The sequence below is a fragment of the Takifugu rubripes genome, chromosome 13 (genome assembly GCF_901000725.2).
Source record: "Takifugu rubripes chromosome 13, fTakRub1.2, whole genome shotgun sequence".
Classification (NCBI taxonomy): Eukaryota; Metazoa; Chordata; class Actinopteri; order Tetraodontiformes; family Tetraodontidae; genus Takifugu; species Takifugu rubripes.
In genome coordinates, this window is record NC_042297.1 from 8,650,315 (window position 1) to 8,664,925 (window position 14,611).

The 14,611-nt window shown below is 42.9% G+C and overlaps 1 protein-coding gene across 1 annotated transcript in view; it reads left to right on the plus strand.

Annotated features, from left to right (window-relative positions):
• fto (FTO alpha-ketoglutarate dependent dioxygenase) overlaps positions 1-14,611 on the plus strand; it is a 101,407-nt gene that overhangs the window by 37,226 nt on the left and 49,570 nt on the right. The window contains exon 8 of the mRNA XM_011609693.2: positions 6,779-6,903. Within this exon, the coding sequence (XP_011607995.2) occupies positions 6,779-6,903 (125 nt within the window). The remainder of the gene's footprint in view (positions 1-6,778; positions 6,904-14,611) is intronic.

Genomic DNA, 14,611 nt, shown 5'->3' on the forward strand with positions numbered 1-14,611 from the left:
CTGTTCAATTCATGAATTTATGCTGTTTTTCTGCTATTCCATATAGAGTACAAGCACAGCTTATAGGTATGCTACATGTTCCTGTCTTCATAAGATGCCTTAAAAGAGACATAAAACTTCATCATTAAAGTCAATGTGCTGGGTGCAATTCTGCATTTGTGCCACACACATTTGAAACGTGTGCAGTTGTGTGGCTGGCAACTCTGTGGGTCCACAGCATTCAGAACCGCCTGACCATCAGATAAAAAGCCACTGACACCATGGTAGCAGAGGTGGTCATGGTCGCCAGCGGAGGTCCCACAGATATTACTAATCAACCCTGTTGTTAAACATTCAAATACCAGATATTTTAATTAATTGTCAACATTTTTATTTAATTGAATTGTGCTATTTTTTGCAATCTTCAACACATAAGACGCAAAAAGAGCCTTCCCCATTACCTGTTTATTAATAGTTTAGTCCGGAGCTACATATATGCCCAGGATGTGGAGTAATGGCAAAGAACCATTTTTTTTCTTCTCAATAAAAACGGTTTTCCGAGAGCGCTCCTTTCAGGTAGTAATTCACCACTTCCTACACTTCCTTCTGCAGATGGAATGATCCGATGGGTAGTGTTAAATGGGTGAGATGTAGGACAATGTAATTAACGCTAGTCCTTTAGCGGGCCCCGCCTCGCTCCACTGGGAGCACCCGATATAGTGCTCATTAATTCCTATTTGTGTGTAATGAGAGGGTCATGTTGGATGTAATAAATGGCTCTTTTATTTGGGCGAGAGCTGCAGGGCGGCATCTTTTCCTGGCTAACAGTCTCATAAACACTCTGTAGCTGCTGTCATCGGCCTCCCTTGCTGGGGAGCGTTTGCACACGTGCACAGTAGTGTGAGACTAAGTGTAAATGTTGAAACAGTCGAGTAACTCTGACATAATCTTTCCTGCTAATGATTTACCATCAGTACCTGGTAGCAGATAGTAATAATAATGAATCCCGCTGATGTTAAAAGGTGGATTAACTTTGAAAAAGGTGTCATCATGATTATTATTTTTTGTCTGCAATAGAAAACTATTATTCTTCTTATTATTATTTTAAATCACTTAGCACTGAATCTATATTGTGTTCTGCACCATTCAGTTAAACTGCTGATCGCTGCTGAGTCTAATTTTAGCGATGCTACACTTTAGAGCGATTGGTTAAAAATATACAACAATGTTTGTTCGAGCTTCCAGTCTGCGATGTCCAACAGCAGCATCATGCCAAACAAGGAAGAACAACATAAGAACAATGTTTGAATGTTGTCAGAACTGAGTATCAGCTGGTCCAGGATACGGAATCTTTACAAAGCATTGCAGCAAATGTCCCCTAGATATTCTCTAAAACAGAAATAATTTATTAATACCAGCGTTATTCCTGCCACCTGTTAATATTGAAAAACAACCACCCCCCCATCAAATGTTCTGTGGTTAATCCGAACTCTGCTGGTGGCCAGTGGCCATCCTGCCTGTGTCAGTTTCGATCGATGGAAGCACTCTTTAGTGTTTGACCATTTATCGGAGCTAAACTGTGCTGCGTTGAGTGTTACTCTGGAACTCTGGGGTGTAGAACGGCTGACTTTGGCTCCAGTCAGCAAAAAGCTTTTTACTGGCAGGGGGAATGAGATGGGGCTGATCACAATCTGGTATCTGGAGCTAGAATCTGGACTCAGCTTTCATATGAGAGTAGTGGGGTTTTAACAGAGAAGAAGGTGCCGGACTGTTAACATTCACCACAAACTTCTCTGTCCAGCTCTGTCTTCATTGTACTGATCCAGCCCAAATGCAACCTTCCTGCCAGGTTTGTGAGGCTTGTGCACGTGTTCCTGTTTGGGCATGTGTGTGAGACTCATCCCCGCCCGCTAGAGAGCTCAGTCAAATTGAAAACGTTGTGGTTTAGCCATTAAGGCCGACGGGACCGTCACTCTGTATCATGAGACTGAAACAAAGACCTTGAAAGTAACAGGCCGGTCAGTTTTAATGTGATGTTTGTGGGCCCGTTGGACTATAACCCCACAACAGATTTGCCTTTTCTTCCTGCCACCAAAAGGGAGCAGCACAAAAAGCCCGAGTTCTGCTTCATTTGACCCAGTGGAAAGCATATGTCCCTCCATCCTGCTTGTATTCTACCCAGAAGATGGACTGCCGTTGGAGCCTTAGAAAGCATCCCTGCCCACTTGAGTGTGTAACAATGCCTTCAAACAAAATCTCTTGTCACGGCTCTTCCCTTTTTGGGAGTCCTTCTTCTGCCCACCCCCATTGTCACTTCAGACATGTTACTCTGATGTCTCAGACACATTTTTCTAATGTTTTACACTCCATATAACCCGCGCTGTGTGGAAAAGAACATTTTACTTGCTGACATAATTGATGGTGCCTGCGACCCTGCAAGGGTCAAGTCGACAATGAGGTTTGTGTCACCACGGATACTGTGAGAACACGCGAGCAGATGCGCGCGTGCACACGCCCACACACACACACACACACACACACACACACGTTTTGATGCTGTCGGACTGTCTTTTTTAGAATGTGTTTTTCAAGATGGCCATTTCCAAGTGGTCAGTCTATTTGCCAAGAAAAAAAACAAAACGTTTCCAATATGTGACACTGCTGCTAGTCTGTTTCTGTACTATGTCCTTCAGTTAAGTATAAAACCAGTTCTCTCTGCTCACTGCAAAAGTAAAAATGACGATAAAACTATGAGTTTCAATTTCTGCTACAGTCAAACTGAACATTACAAGGATCATGTTTTAGTTATAATGGATTGCTTTAGACTTTACAGGTGTGTAGCTGTGAAAAGATATGGTTTATATCATTTAATTTAAAGTATGCCTTTCTCCTGATTCTTTTTTTTTTAATAGAATATCAGACAACCTCTCAAAATACAAACGAAAAAATAAATATGTTTCAGTTTTGACCCACCAGTATTTGTATGGAAGTAGGTGGATAGCAGTAAAAAGCCTTACTCGTGCACAAACTAGCACATTTTTATGACCTGGGTGATGTCACAAAAATGGGAAGTTTGGCTTTATTTCTTCCTTGGCTAGTATAATTTTCCAAGAGTGGTGAGTCACCTCCCCTAGAAGAATGTGACTTGGACTGATGTGTAGAAAACACACACACACACGCACGTGGATCTGTTGACCAGATTAGAATAGGCCCTTGCCCGATTATAGCCCCCTAGCCGTTTATATCGGTGAGCTGAAGCTATCCATTACCCAGCGCAAAGTGTCTGATGTCTCTTTTTCCACTGGAGGTCAAAGTGATATTAGTTTCTCATATTAAAGTGCAGAAAGAGATGATGGAGCCATCTAAGAACTTTCCAAACACTCTCTCCTATCAAAGTGGAGTGTCAGAATAGCTGAGCCAACAATGTGGCAACATTTAAAAATACGATGTGAGCTTATAGCTCGAGATATTTCCGAGCAAGTATTAGCAAACTACAGAATGGGAACTGCATGTTCCTCTCGATAATGTAACACACCCCCTTCTGGTGTTAATCTAGTTTTAAAACTAAATGGATCTGTCAGCTGTTTAGAGATGATATGCTTGATTGGCACCCGGTGATTGTAGAACGTTCAAATGAAAACACACCCATAAAGGTAAAACTAATAAATTCAGCTCGGTGGATGTAGTTTGATTATTGGGTTAACTTGTGCTGAAATTGTACTAAAGTGCTAACATTAAAATGGCTGCGAGGCATTTATTATGATCCTAAACAAGTAACTAATAAAGACCTCAAATTCAATCACACCACTGGTCTGCGACCATAAAGGTTTCTCTATTTACTGCTACATTGCATCATTTTTTCTAGAACTGTTTTATTTAATTGTTGCCTTTTGGCTGGTAAACTGTTAAAAATACCCAAACAGAGGATAAAATACTAAAGTGTTGTCAAGTGGAGGAACGGGGAGTCCGTTGGCCTGCTGCTAAGCCTGTTATACATGCTAATGGCAGGGAGACGGGCTGGGAGGTTGGCAGCTTGACAGACAGGGGTGCCTGAAGGAGCAGGTCTCCATGGTAGCGAATAAACAGCAGACAACAGTCAAAACTCTGAGACCGTTTTGATGGTACTGGTGAGTTTTACCACCTACCTTTAAAGATAATCACAGCATCATTTTGATGGGCCTTCTGCTCTCAGATTCAGTGCTGTCACTAAAAATGTTTAAATGGGCAGAGAAAATAGGAATTTTTAGGTTCTTGCGGCACCTAGACATAAAATGTTTCCTAAATAAGTGTTCTTGGTCTAAAGGCAGCTGAAGCACTTCACAGGGTGTTAACAGTTTCACAGACGCTGTGCTGGACAGCTAGTAGCTGAGTTTTATGGAGTGTTGACCTTCAATGTCTGCATTCATCTTTTTTTAACCTTGGTTCATTTGAGAGGCTTCTTAACTTTTGTGTGAGCTCTGCAGTGATGCCCATGATGTTGCAACAAACAGTCTCCCCATTCTGTGTTAACTCAGTGAATTGTTGTTATGTGATGGAATAGACAGATGCTTGTTGGTGTTAAGATAGAGCCCTGGCTCGAGGTGTTATTGAGCTGCCCCAGGCTGCCCTCCAGGCCAGCCTTTGCTTGGAACACTATCATCACTTCAGCAGTTCACTCTCCAAAATATCCCCACAGCTTAGCTGCCTGTTTGTTTGCCTACCCTGCTTCTGCATAAGGGGACAAATGTTTATGCCTGGCTGTATTCAAATGGACAGGGTTTAGTTCAGGGTGTGATCCAGATCTTCCTTGTCCTCTCATTCACCTCAAGATGTGGCCTGGGTCAGGGGACATTTGTGATCATCACCAGGCTCGGGGGGGTGGAGACTGAGGATAGCTACTGTCATCAAGGGATAAATAAAGGTAAAAAAGAGGCTGAATAATGCTAACACAACAGCAGAGATAAAAGGCTGCCATCTCACCCTGGCTAGGCTTGACCAGTAAATGGCCTGTGGCTAATGCTTGACGGCTTCTCTCAGCGATGGGTTTTCTAAACATGCGCGGTCTCTCAAGTAAACAACCAAGCCAGCGCGCGTGCACATATGTTTTCGTTAGTTTGAGGCTTCAGAACCTGTTTAATGTTCTAAATACTTGCAATAAATAAATCAAGAAACTGGCCAAATAAAAACATAAAGGCAAAGGTTGTCACCGGTTGTCAGTGTAGATGCTTGTTAGCATCACAGCTCCAATTGCAGAGGCTTCACACATCTGTCCGCCAATTTCAAAAAGATTGCTGCTTTTAATTTGTGTTGTTCTGAGGAAAAAGTTGAGTGTAACAGAGTTGATGGGGAAGTGGCTACAGAAGGCTGTATATATTAATAAAGCTTCTGTTGTGCTTATTTAAAAACAACACATATTAAGAAATATAATTACATCTCTCTTATAGAAACTAAAATTTAAAAAGAGGGAAAAAAGAGATATAAGATACTGTATATATTGTAATATATGAAATACTCTTTTCCTTAATTGTAGTTAATCTGCATAATTTAATTACAGGGCATGTAATGATGGGATTACTTGTATTCACAGACTTGACAGCATTGCTATTTTTATATTCAACTTGTTTTCACAAGGCATGAGATGAGGCTTTGGAGCCACTCTGCTCTCCTCTAGTTAGCTCAGATCAGCCCAAATCACAGCAACATGCTGCTACATTGAAATGTGGCAATAAGTCAGGGATTCAGCTCAGTGAGATTTCTGGCATTTTCCTCCGGAGACACTCATACCAGGACGACAGGGTTTGATCCAAAATGAAGGGTGCAATTTTTCAGGCACAGACAGGCAGGCTGGCTTCCTCCTGGTCACCGTAATTTTCGCTGTCTTCTCTGACTCAGGCGCCATCAGTCCCCCGTGGGTTCGTGTTTTGGCATCTGTCCTGTGAGGTGTGAAGTAGGCATTTTAATCTGTCCTCCTCACTCCTCTCCTTCAGAACCACACACATCTAATCAAACCTACCTGTACATAAAATGAGACAGACAGGTGGATTGTCACAGAGGGATTGAAAAAAGGGAGAGGCAAGGAACTGAAGGTCCCCCTTCCATTGGTGGGCTTTTTGAAGAAAGTGTTAGATAGCTGAGGAGGCAACTGACTGTTAATGGGAAGAAATGAACACGCTTTGCTGGTGGATGTGACAGGAAGAGACTGTTCTTAACAAGGCGTCAGAGTCAGTCATAGTTACAGATCCATCACTTCTCAGAGGTTTGGAGAGGGAGGGGGAGACATTTAAGGGTATTCAGAGAGGAAGAGACTGTGAAGGGTTGAGAAGAAGAGGGAGAAAGAGGGATTTGAGTGTGGCTGACAGCACTGCATTTAATTTGGTCTGCCAGATCCCTTTTCATTTGACTCCCTCTCAACCAGCTTAGAGGATGCAGAGGACTCGGAGGCGAAGGTTTGCCAGGATGTCTCAGATTAGCACTGATGTGCCACGTCACAGTATAAGCTGGCCTGTAATTCATGTTCAACAGGGGGATACTCACACATTACACTGTGCTGTGCAGGACGTGATTAATTGACTCACACTCTAATATTGGGTGTAATTTGCCTGTCCTCTGATGTGAAACTGGCTTTATACCAGACTTACTGTATGTCGCTGTCCCAGGCACGCTATAACGTTGCCTTGAGTCGGAACTGTGTCATTTCTAAACTGGGAAGAGCCGCTCAATGTCGGGAGGAGGGCGATCATTTCAGTTGGCCTGCCGTGCTGTTTAATATTTAGCTATTTATCTATTTATCACATTCTTCCTCTTCTTCCCTTCATTTCAGACCAAGCTGTTCCTGACTTCAGTGGAGGATGAAGGCCAAGCAGGAGAGGAAAGGATGGAGATGGCAGAAACTCTGTTGTCTGCCTTGACGGACAGGCAGCAACAAAGGCAGACGTGGAGAGACAGGTAACAGCATAGCACCGATCATTGGTCCTCAAAAGATAAACCCCTGACACAGGTGGCAAAGTTAGATGCTTAATGAATCATGAACATTGCCTCATATGTTAGAAATGAGAATACACACAGCAAATGCTCAGGAATTATACATTTTACTTTTGTTGGAGTGTAGCAGTTACATTTAGTCTCTTAAGCCAACAGAAATACAGTCTAAATCCTCTGAAAAGGGTAAAAGTCTGAATAAATGTCTTTCACATACGCACACACATGCACAACAGTGTCCTGGTCACCATGAGATCAGAGATGGTCCATTGGTACAAATTACAAACGGTGACAACTCCGAGTTATTGGTGCGTGTTTCATGTGAAATCATTGACTCATCACCCGCTGACAAGTATTCCGTTCAATGAAGTTTTGGGAATTCCACAAATATAGAGCAGTGTAGGGTGTGTGCGCAATCTGGCAGCTATCATTAAGACACGTGTGTCTTGGATAAGCCGCAGTCACTTCCTTCCTCTCAGATAAGGGGAGGGAGCAGAGAACACAGACCATTCATGAAGATAAAGAAGGGCCTTATACACACACACACACACACACACACACACACACACACACATGCTGTGTTATTTTACCTGTTTATTCTCCCAGACACTTTGGCCCACACACTCATGCGTACTCACACACACACACACAGACACACACACACACACACACACACACACAGGCTTTCTTGCATACAGACATTAAGCATTCACATATATTTCAATATTTATATGTATATATATATATTTCAACACATTTGACCTCTCTTTCTCTCGCTCCTTGTCTCAAACACACACACGCACATGCACACACACACACACACACATGCAGGCACGCACGCACACACATGACCCAGAGCCTTAAGAAAGCAAATGTGCCAGAGGCAAAATTCACAACCTCGAAATTCCTGCAAACAACATATTTTCTCTTGACAGATATTTGTTAACTTCCAACATGGCCGGTGCTCTCATCTTTCTCTGGTGCCCCTGTGTTTTGAGTTGTCCCCCCCAGTTGACCCTTGTCCAGATGAGTCTTGTAAACAGGCTGTTTCCACGCACCTTGTCTTGCTACGTCGACGCCCACTGCCTCACAACGTTGATGTAGGGCCCGCTCTGATAGTGCATTCCAGCCGCAGGTGCTGAAAGCTAAAAACCATCTCACCACATCTACCCCCCAGCTTAACATCAGCACTGTTGTCCAACCATCCTAGTTCTTCCACCACCCACAATGCACTATTTTGACCATGTGTAAGCCTAAACATGGCTCAGGTCAACCTTAGACACTGACTGCCTATATCAGAGACCAGAACAGGAAACGCTGGGCCCTTGTCGACAGTAGATGCCAGATGTTTACTCTATCAGCAGTGAAAGACTGATTAGATTAGTTTTTGTAGAAGGCCATGCAGCGGGCCAATATGTTTGAACTCCAGCTGCTCCTGATATGTCCTCTTCCCTTTACACACATGTAACGTCGCTCCTAACCCCCTCCGTGGCCACTTACAAAAAAGCCAGGGGTCATCCTGTCAAGTGGCTGTCAACAGATCTCATTTACACAAAACTAAACACATGGCTGTGTGCAATGTTAAGTGGGATGCAGTGGTACCGATTAGAGATCTGTGGCTAATGAGGGTTAGGAATTACGGCACTGTGGTCGTGGAAAAAAAATCACACTACTAGGACACAAGTGTGACAGAGATAACTCTCGTCAAGCCTGTTTATTTTGAACACCATTTATTATACTAAATGTACTCACCAAAAGATGATTTTTTTTAATTAAATTTGATTCATTCCACATTTTCTTTTCAAATTCTCTATTCTAATTAGGTTTTCACACAATATGCAACATATTTTATCATATTCATACCCTTTGTTTCCATGGTTTCCATTCAGCACATAATGCTTGCAAAAGGACGGAGAGGGGAAAAACCCCATGATTGATGGCACTTGCTGCAGGCACATAAGCATAAACAACCAACGCTGATTGATTTTGTTTCTGGTTGACTTTTGTTTCTTAAACAGCATCACTGTGCACCCTGGAACGTGCATTTGGTAGTTGGCGCTTTAGGTCTGTGGGGTATTTTAAGCCTATAGCGTGGAGGAAAGGAAGAAATTGGACCGGGTGACCAGTGGTTGCGCAGAGTTGACATATAGGCACTCAAAATGAATGATGCCTCGACTCCTCTCGCTAGCAGAAGCAGACCATTCATTCACTCCCAGCCAATAACCTTATGAGAGCTTTTTTATTCTTATGAGCTCTTTCTGGTAACGGGGTTTTCAGATGCACGTGGTGAATTCCTTGATAGATGCCACCCTCCGTATCCCTTTGGTAAATGCCCCATGAGTGGCCTGAAAATAGATCGATTATTATGTGGGTGGGTGACTGTAGAGGAACTGAGCAGTTGTATTTGCCACACAGGAAGTGAGAGGCATGGATTCTAAGAGAGGACTCAATTAGGATTTCAAATAGCACATTGTTGTGGCTGCAGAGCATGAAAGGAATTCCAAATGATCTGATTGTGCATCGATTTTATTTCAAAACGTGAAGTGAATCAGGTTAAAAAATATATATTGTAAAATGTTCATAGAACAATTGGATAATTACTGTCATTTGTATTAGGGTATTTTTGAGCCATATAAACATACTACATTATTTTTAAAACCACTGGAATAGATGACCTCATGGTAACCTTTAAAAGCCTAGAGGTTACTACTCCAACAGAGGAAAAAAAACGGCACAGTCGTCGAGCAAACACTGAAGGGAACAGCTGCGAGTTTTGTACTGACCATGCAAACTGCTGTAGGCTTTGTAAGGTCATTATATGATAATGAAAATCATTACAGAATTACATGGGGGTTTAGGACATGAGAGCAGCAGGGAGGGGAGGGGAGGGCCACATTGGGTTTGATAAATGGACTGTGAAGGTGCCCATCTGGCCCTCACTGTGGCTTTTTCTTCCTGCTCTTTTATCCACTCTCGTCCTTTACTACCCTTCTTTCATTCCTCTCCTCTGTTCTCCGGCACACCAGTGTAAAAGCACGCAGGCCCGTAGTGAAAGATTAACAGAGAGCAAGCCCACCTCAGCTCTGCAGAGGAGAAAAGAAGACAGAAGACAGGCAGAGGTGTTCATGACCCAAAGCAGAGTTTGTAAATGACTTGCCCAGTCCCGTCCTCCCTTCCCTCAGTGTGGCCCGGTGGAGAAAAGGCAGCCGTTGACCTTTGGCATCGGAAACAGTTGGACAGTTCAGAGATGTGTGAACGCTGGAGTCTGGGAGCGCAACCTGTATTGATTAATAGGCTTTAGTGGTAATAGATAACGTGGTTTTAGGTTATTGTTTGTGTGTATCTTTCACAAATGTGCTACCATTGTTGTGTGAGGGAACAAGGAAGAACTGCATTTTTGGGAAAGATCTTTTGGGAACACGGATTTACAGTTACGAAGGAGGCCTTTGTTATCATTAGAACTGAAAAACGTACACACACACACACACACACACACACACACACACACACAGAGGTTAGGTTGTCACTGTAGCAGTGCTACGCTCAGAATTTGTGGTGTTCTACATCTGTTGCCTGTGTATTACTTCTCTTCAGCTTGTTGAAAGTTAGTGAGGTCTTTATCTCAAGACAAAGGCGACATCAGCTGACATGGCAGGCGGATCTAAAGGATGGAGAAGGAGGTGCACGCGTCCCCAGCTGCACCCATCACTCAGCTGTCCAACCTGACCTGTGACCCTGTTGGGTCTTCTTCCAGCCTCCGTCGGCTCTAAGTTTCCTGCCATTGTCAGTCTCTCTTGTCTTCACCTGGACAGGGCACTGCTGTATAAAAGGCCCGGTCTGTCATCAAAACTAGAGGTCATTGGGGGCCAACAGAAGGCCAGAGAGCTTAGGCAGTGTCCAGCAGAAAAATGACCTGAATAGTGATGTCAGCTACCAGTTGCACCCCTATGGAGATCATAGAGACAAATGAAGAGAGGTCGTCATTGGCTGGCACTTTATTTCAGCAATGGTGACATGTCTTTTGTGGCATTCTTGAAAGAGCCTTCTCTTATTCCCCTATTGAGGAGGGACACAGATTTAGTAGACAAGAGGATGTCTATTCCAGTGGGGACTTTGAAAGATTGTAAGCATCATGTGCACATTGAAGATGAAGAGACCACAACCTTGTCTAATGACATCATTTAACTCTCTGGAATTGAACAGTTTTACTGTATATGAGTGGTGTGTAATCATATTAGCAAAAGAATACTAATTCTACTGATGTACAAGATGTGTAATACATAGTTGTCTGCATGTATTTAAATCATTATCATGCCTGTCAAAATGGTCTTCAGATGCTCAACTAATGTCAAAGGTGAGATGTGACATAACTTCACTGTAACTTCCACATACACCAGAATAGTGAAATTCCGGTCTTTGCTCTGGAAAAAAACTCCAAACCAGCCCTTCTTTACATTACACAAGGAGCTGGAAAATATTTCTTTAAATGTCTTCAGGCTGCAGCAGGAGACTCCTTATTTTGGGGATGGGATTCAATAAATAGGGAATTCTGAGTATGTAGGTATACTAATAAGCAGGTTTGAGTAGCATGGCTGATGGTGGGGTTGGGGACTGGATTCAGAGATCAACATTGTGGTCGGTGGAAGATCGGCCTAGGCACGTTGTCAGCAAGGTCTATGGGACATAAGTTGCCTCCCGACCTTGCGTCAACTCCACAATACTGTAGTAACCTGTTTTGTAGCTTTCGCTCTGTCTGTCTGTTTTACTTGGCATGAGTTACCAGCCAAACCCTTTTCCCTCTTACCTCAAGGGACTGCCTGCTGTTAATCTCCTCTGTACAGTAGCAGGAACTTTTATATCCAACAGCATGTTCTCTATCCACGTCTTAGACATATCTGGACCTCTTATTTCTGCCATCGTCACATCACTGTTTACTTGGCTCACAGCAATGAAGGCAAAAACAAATAAGCACACATCATCTGTCTCTCACTGGCCAGCCTGTAATTAACACGGGCACGGCGGTTAGCCTACAATGCTGTCGTCTAATTTGTCTGTCTTTATCTTAAACATGTCTGTGTGGTCCCATAGACTGGTTGCATGCACGCAGGAGGAGTGCCTGTGGCTTGGTTGTTTGTGAGGTGTATAGTTGTGAGTACGTACTTATAAATTATGATTCTTTTATCCAGCACCAGTGTTTAGAAACCAGCCAGTTATGCACAACATGTCCTGACTTCACAGCTCCTAATGCTGCAGCAGGCACCAGGCCTTTCAGCCAAGTTAGCTTCTAGTTTGGAATATTATTTTACTTATTGACAACATACTTTGAACATGACTTATCTTTAGATATTTATTGAATCTTCTGTTTGCTGTACAAAAGTTTCACTTCTGCTAATTTGCTTGATTTTCAAATAATTTGGTAATTAGCTTGTGAGCTACATGATTTTGTTTTGTGGGCATTGTGCTCATATTTGGCATGAGTTGATGTCTTTGTTTCTCTTTGTGATGAATGCTGTTAACAGGTGTGAGTGGAAGTTCACAGGTATGCATTTCACAGTAAAACTTGGTGCTCTGGAATGTGGCAGCTAGAAAGAAATAGATTTAAGAGAGTAAGAAATGCAATTAAATGTCCCACAGGCATTATAACACAGGCACTTTCCTTATTAAATACCACTGGTTTATTATGGAGAAAAGGGTTTGCATTTGGAAAACACGATGTGGTAAATTATTTGGGGTGGGGTAGTTATGGGTTTGGGCCTGTTTTACTACACTCAGGAAAACTGGGACATTCTTTTTGGTCAAACATAACATCCCGGAGGGATGATGATGATGCATGGTTGGGTGAAAGAAGACAAAGCTCAAGACAAGAATGTGGCATTATTGTGGAGGAAGCATCATAAAAACAATATCATTATGGCAATTTTCTTTTCCTTGACTGAAAAGGTTCTGTTAAGGAGTGTTTATATCTACAATCTATTGACAACAAGGCTATTACGAGGTGGGTAAGATAAAAAGACAAATATAAAATCATATTAATAACACAAACATATGACTTAGGCACCAGTAACCGATTTTTATTAATGGATCTTTTTAAAATTGACTGGTCTCATCTAAACTTTGGTCTGGCAGCTGGCTGTTATTACAGCACATTATAGATGACAGATTTTTATAACTGAATATACGGACCTATTTATTACATTAATAGCACAGTCCTTCGACAAACAAAGTGATTTTGTTCTGTTGTTTGTTATGTGAAGGCTACCTGTGTTCTGCTTCAGCACCAGCACCACATCCTCCATATGTGTGGATGGATTTAAATCTTGTGAGTGCCGTTGTGTGTCGGGGTGTTGGTGGCTCATATTGTCTCAATCTTCTATGGTGAAGTTCTGTTTGAGAGTCACCGCGTAATCTTACCAGCATGTTCCTTCATTGATGCAGTCTGTAATGCCCCATATACCAGATAAATACCCTCGTTCTGGACCTTTCTCAGAAGTCCAGAATAAGTGTTCACGTACAGGCAGGTATCAGTTTATGTCAATACTAAATATACTTAAGATATATGCAGTGACATCACCTGCACTATCATTTACCTTTTTCTTTACCCTGTCTGCCCCAGCTGTTATACCTGTTTGCCCCTTCCATAATTCACACCTCTCTCACTCTGCACACACATCATTCTTTGCTCCTCTCTTAATTATAACCCCCATCCCTGCAAAACTTCATTTCATATTAAGCATATTGTCTCTTCAAGGCTGGCAGGCAGGTCATAAATTATCCTGAAGGTGACGAAGGAAGTTGGAGGAGATAGTTATGAAAATTTCATCTGTCTGCCGTAGCGACCGCAGCTGCTCCTGTCAACAGCCATGTGCTGGAGGAATTGCACTGGGTCAGCTTTCGCGCGCATGTGTATGGATGTGGTGAATGAACACATGTGAACAGCTTTAGTGTGCATTAATGTGAGTGTGTGTGCACTCTCTTTTTGCCCCTGGGTGCATGTGTCTGTGTGTGTTGGGCAGTGTGTGCAGTGGGTTGGCCAGGTAAGACTTGCCTGTCAGCGCCTGGAACATCTCTGGCATTCCTGTCACCCAAGGTCCCCCAGCTCTGCCCCAAAGCAGGGAAACTGGGAGGGGGGGGACAAGCTCACAGGGCGGTCCCCAAGCTGTCTCTGTTCATTACTGCTACAGAGATGGGACGTGGCCGGCAGGGGGCCAGACCTTTACTCCTCACCTACTGTGATCATCTGCTGCTCCACTCCGTGTCTGTGTGAGCTGGTGGGTGTGCAAGCCTGAGAATAAGAAAGGAGGAAAAATATAAGGCCCTTGTTTATCTTCCCAATCACAGAAGTGTATGTTTTATATTTGACCTATGGAGTTTTTTGCTTTGGCTGATTTCTGCCTGGAAGAAATGTGTCTGTGAAAGCATATCTCCACTCGATATGTCTACATATTTACGGATACTCAGGAAGTCGGCATCCGGAGCTAAAGTAGAGTGCTGCTGTGGCAGTTTCTTGACACAGTGCTTAGCAGTTGTTTCCAGCACGCTGCTGCTCCATACAGCAATTAGTAGGAAAAAGAAAATACTGTAAAAGTCTCCTCTTGTGTCAGTCTGCAGTTTCCTGCAAAAATTCTATTAGGGCCAAAGTCCATAGCTGTTAATTAGAATTCTAACTAGTTTGCCT